This window comes from Tupaia chinensis, unplaced genomic scaffold, assembly GCF_000334495.1.
Source record: "Tupaia chinensis unplaced genomic scaffold, TupChi_1.0 Scaffold147554_1, whole genome shotgun sequence".
NCBI classification, from domain to species: domain Eukaryota; kingdom Metazoa; phylum Chordata; class Mammalia; order Scandentia; family Tupaiidae; genus Tupaia; species Tupaia belangeri.
The window spans coordinates 2,046,824-2,052,178 of record NW_006207406.1 but is presented as its reverse complement, the minus strand read 5'-3'; the positions used below and the strand labels follow the sequence as shown (position 1 = coordinate 2,052,178).

The 5,355-nt window shown below is 40.7% G+C and overlaps 1 protein-coding gene across 1 annotated transcript in view; it reads left to right on the top strand.

Moving 5' to 3' along the window:
- The window catches only part of LIX1 (limb and CNS expressed 1), a 57,372-nt gene that overhangs the window by 18,833 nt on the left and 33,184 nt on the right, over nt 1-5,355 (top strand). The window contains exon 2 of the mRNA XM_006169871.1: nt 409-572. Within this exon, the coding sequence (XP_006169933.1) occupies nt 409-572 (164 nt within the window). The remainder of the gene's footprint in view (nt 1-408; nt 573-5,355) is intronic.

Genomic DNA, 5,355 nt, shown 5'->3' with positions numbered 1-5,355 from the left:
AGAGAGAGAGACAGAGAGACAGAAGGCGAGAAATCACCCCCTAGAGGGGATGGCCATGCCGCAATCCCTTCTCCTCCATTCTCCTCTCGGGATCTTGGGCACACACGCACACGTGCCTGGCGTGAGTTTAAGCCACCAGGTCAGGGACTTGAACCGTGGTTGACTACGTGGGAGTTCAGCGACATAGCCATTACGCCAACTGCTGGTCCCAAGTTGCGTATTTTAACATATATTTAAATAAAGGTTTTTATTGTTTTTTTTTTTTACAACTAAAAGCACGTTCCAGTATACACATACTCTGTTTAAACTGAAACTGCCATGTTACGGAATCCAGCTTGCAAACCAATTTTGTTTTTGCCAAGGTATGTCCATCCTTAGTAACTGATGATTATTTCTTGTCTTTTTCAGTGAATGTTGTGTCAATGTTGCAGGAATTTTGGGAAAACAAGCAGCAGCAGAGGGCTGCGTTCCCAAGTGAAGGTGTCGTGGTCTATGAGTCACTGCCCTCTTCTGGGCCTCCCTTTGTGAGTTATGTGACCCTCCCAGGAGGGAGCTGTTTTGGCAACTTTCAGGTAAGAAGCAGCCTTCAGTTTGTCCATGAAACTTAACTGTGTTCAAATAGAGTCAACCCCTGGTACCAGCAGTTGGCATAATTTCTAGGTTGCTGGACTCCCATGTAGTTGACCATGGTTCAAGTCTCGGACCCGGTGGCTTAAACCCACTCTGGGCGCTTGTGTGTGTGTGCCCAAGATCCCAAGTGGAGAACAGAGGAGAAGGGATTGCAGCATGGCCATCCTCTCTGGAGGGATTATTTCTCGCTTTCTGTCTCTCTCTCTTTCTGGCAAGTGCATGCACCCTATAGCAAAAACCTCTCAAAAAAAAAAATACAGTAAACCACTTCATAAAATGGCAACATTATATACTTTCTTGAAAACAAAGTTGAGACATGCTTTATTACATAGACTGGAAAATTGGTCAAATGTTCCAATTTTTCAAAGTGGAAGTAGTTTATATTAGGATGTTCCTAATATTTCTATATGAAAAATGAATCTGACTCCTTGTATATCCTAAAGAAATGTATTTAGCTTCTCATTTATTGACTGTTGAGAGGGAGAATAAAATCCACATGATTGCTTGGAAGTTGCATAAAATAAACACACAATGTGTTAGCATAGTATCTGGTCCATAGTAAGTATTCTAAGTATTGTTTTATTATGAAGACTTTTCCAGCTGACTGAATTTTTGTTTTGATGATGGGGAGTACATGATGATACATTTGTAGTTGTATATCTGCTCACACAAAGATACCTGCATATATTAACTGTTGACATCCGGGTATCCAGTATTACAAGTATTCATTGAGGAAGTAGGAAATACCAAGCATTTGGCCACATATTGAGGAGATTGTCCATACCCTGAGGAAACCCATGTACAAAAAAATTCACCATAATTGCATAGAATTATATCTGAGGATCAGTGAAAGCATAAGGAAAAGAACTTCTAAATTTACCAATCTCCCTTGCAAGTACCACTTTAATACAGCAAACTATCTCTCAAATGTCAGTAAGGACAAAGATTATTTATAGCTTATGCACACTGTGAAACTCATGAGAAGTTAAGTTTCAGTCTTAGTTTTGACAGCAAAGCAGCCCACAGGCAAAGTTACAGTGTGCCTTTCTATACTGTAAGTCTACAGAACTTGATGTCAAACAATCTTCAAGACTATCGTATCTAATAATGCTTTTACTTCTACACTTACTCTCCCTTTGAATTAGTGCCCCACTCTTTTTTTTTTATAATTTTAAAGTTTTTTAAAGCTTTTTGTTTGTTTTACCATAGGGGGGAAAAAAAATGTACCCACCAGAGTGAGACAGAGAAAGGGAAAGTGAGAAATCACCCCCCTGGAGTGATGACCATGCAGTAATCCCTTCTCCTCCAGTCTCCTCTCGGGATTTTGGGCATACGTGCACCTGGCGTGCTTTTCAAGCCATCGGATTTGGGTCTTGAACCAGGATCTGCCATGTGGGAGTCTAGCACCCTAACTACTACACCTGTTGGCCCCTTATTATTTAAATTTTGTTGTGGGGCATATGCCCTTGCCAGAGAGAGACTGAGAGGGAAAAATGAAAAAGCACCCATGCCACAATCCCCTTTCCATTCCTTCTCAGGACTTGGGGCATGTGGGCACAAGCACTTGGTTTGTTTTCCAAGCTACAGGTCTGAGACTCAGACTATCCAGTGGCCATATGAGAGCCAGCTACTGCAACTACCATGCCACCTGGCTGGCTCACTCTCAATTTATCCTTTTTTTAGGATGTGTATTTCACATAGAAAAGTGAGATTAGAGAAGGCTGTGGTTTAACAAAGACTCATAGGCCAGCCAGGTGGCCTGATGGTTATTACAGCTGGGTCCCACATAATTGACTGTGTCAAAAGTAGTCCTTCCTAGACCAGCAGATGGTATAATGGTTACATAGCTGGACTCCCATATAGTTGGCTGCGGTTCGAGTCCCAGATCCGGTGGCTTAAAACTCACACCAGGCACATGTATGTGTATGCCCACCCAAGATCCCAAGAGGAGAATGGAGGAGAAGGGACTGCAGCATGGCCATCCCCCCTAAGAGATTACTTCTCACTTTCTGTCTTTCTGTCTCTCTCTGTCTGGTGAGCACATGCACCTTATAGCAAAAATCTCTCTCAGAAAAAAAAGCTACTGGTCAGCAGTAGTTAGGAAAATAGAACAACCTTGCCTCCTGCCCAGTAGGGAGTTGGAGAGAAAGTATGATCTGGTCAAATTTTCACCAGTGGATTCTAGACATGTAAGCCATAATTAAAGCTGAATGAACAAGACAGAGCTAGGGGATACAAACAGTTCTCAGATACCCTACAGAGGTAGACCAGAATCAGCAAGATGAACTACTTTTAGAATGTAAAATACAAAAAAAATTCTTAAGACTGAATCAAGATGGTGGTTCTGGTACATTCCGCAACCTTTATTCTAGTCTAATTAATATGCTTTAAAAATATCAAAGACATGTTTTCAAATAAGTAAATTCACAATAGTGCTGGGCAGTAAGAAAGAGTACCATCAGAAAAGATGAACTTTGAGGCAATTCGGGGAGATAAAAGTAGAATCAAATTACTAGATACAAAACTGCCACAGTCTAAATATGTACAGGATAAATGTACTGTGAAAATAAAAAGGAACTAGAGAAACTCCACGGTTAGATGAATGAATGGACAAAAACAGATCCTAGAGTCACTTTAAGGCTAAAGAATTGCTTTGATCAGGGACCAGCAATTGGCATAATGGCTATGTAACTGGCCTCCCATGTAGTCGACCTTGGTTCAAGTCCTGGACCCGGTGGCTTAAACTCACACTGGGCCCATGTGCGTGTGTGCCCAAGATCCTGAGAGGAGAATGAAGGAGAAGGGATTGAGGCGTGGCCATCCCCTGTGTCACCTCAAGACTCTGCAAAGATCCTTATTATAAGTGGTCCCCTGACCTTAGACCTTCAAAACTGAACTAAAATAAATCTCTGTTTTTAAACAAATCACCAAAGTTTAGGATATTTGGTTATTAAACAACATAGACCAAACTGAATCATGCGCTAAGCATGAGAGAAGGTGTAACATAAAAATACATAGATCAATTTATTAAAAAAAAAATGAGAGTTGGCCTTGTAGAACAGTGGTTAAGGAAGCCAGATCCCACATGGCCTACTGCAGTTCACGTCCCAGACCAGGTAGCTTACAAAACACAACAGCCGTGTGTGCAGGTGTGCGCACTCAAAATCTCTATAGGAAGAGGAAATGGAGGAAAGAGGTCTGTGCCATAACACATCCCATTTGGAAGTGCTTTCTCCCCACACCCCTTTCTTTCTCTGATGAGTGCACACACCCTTTGGCAATTAAAAATAGAAAAAATAAAACCAGGGAACCAGCAGTTAGCGTAATGGCTATGTCGCTGGACTCCCACGTAGTCGACCGCGGTTCGCGTCCCGGACTCGGTGGCTTAAAACTCACGCCGGATGCGTGTGCGTGCGTGCCCAAGATCCCGAGAGGAGAATGGAGGAGAAGGGATTGCGGCGTGACCATCCCCCCTGGGGGGCGATTTCTCACTTTCTGTCTCTCTCTGTCTTTCTGGCAAGCGCACATGCCCTATAGCAAAAAAAAAAAAAGTTTCTCCAAAAAAAATTACAATAAATGATAAGGACTCTTTCTGAGAACTATGTATTAACATTTTAACTTTTCTGTAAGTATAATATTTCAAGATAAAAAAATGTAAAGGGAGGTTTCCATAGCTCCCTATTACCTTCTTGTTGATGGCTACAGGCTTTACTCTGTTAGTAAAGACTCTACAACTTGCCCAACTTTTCCTCTGGTTTATCCCTCTGAATTCGTTTCCTAACCTTTGATGCTTCACTATAACTGCTCCCCATCCCTGCCTTGACCTTTGCTAGCTATTCCCATACTGTGGCCTACGTGTGAAGTACCACCGCCACCTCCTCTTCATGCCTAAACCCGGCCCATCTCCCATGACTTCACTTACATGACACTCCTCTATGTCTTTTCTCTAAATTTTCCTGCCAGAAATCTCTACCTCCTCTGATTTCCCAGAACAATTATTTCTGTTTCTCTACTAGTGCTTAATGTTTTCTGTCTTAAGCAAAAGTTACTTACGTGCATGTTCTATCTCTTAATAAAATGTAAGCTCCCTCATGTCTCCACACTCCAAGCACCACATTTTACATATATTAAGTGCATAATACATTTTATTGAATAAATATAACATCCCAAGAATTGATGAAGGAAATGTTTGTTCACTCTTTTATATAGTCAGTAGTCAGCTATTTCACCTAGTTCTGCAAGGCAGTAGTTTAGGAAGGAAAAGTCATGAGATTAAAATTGTGTGATATTATTTTGTTCATTGTGGTTAAAGTGTTAGTAAATGGATTTCAAAGTATTGATTTCAAAAGACTCAGTTCTCTCTGGATTTCATTTATGCGTAGTAACTTTTTTCCCACTGGACTCTTCTGACCATAAATAACCAAGATTTGGCTGTACTCACACCCAGGCATAGACATTTGTTCAAACTTAATAAATAAACTCATTATAATCTACCTAGAATATAATACACTTGACAGATCAGTGAATAGATCTAGAGGATGAATCTAAGAAATTCTAGTTTTCTTGTGTTTGTCTTTATTTTGCTACCCTAAGAACTATAATAGTCTCCACTGTCTGATAAATTATGATGCAAAATGACAGGATTTCCCACAGGTAGGAGATTGAACATAACTCCTTGTGGTCTTAAAAAAAAATAGAAAACAAAATGAAAAAGTAAACTCTTCA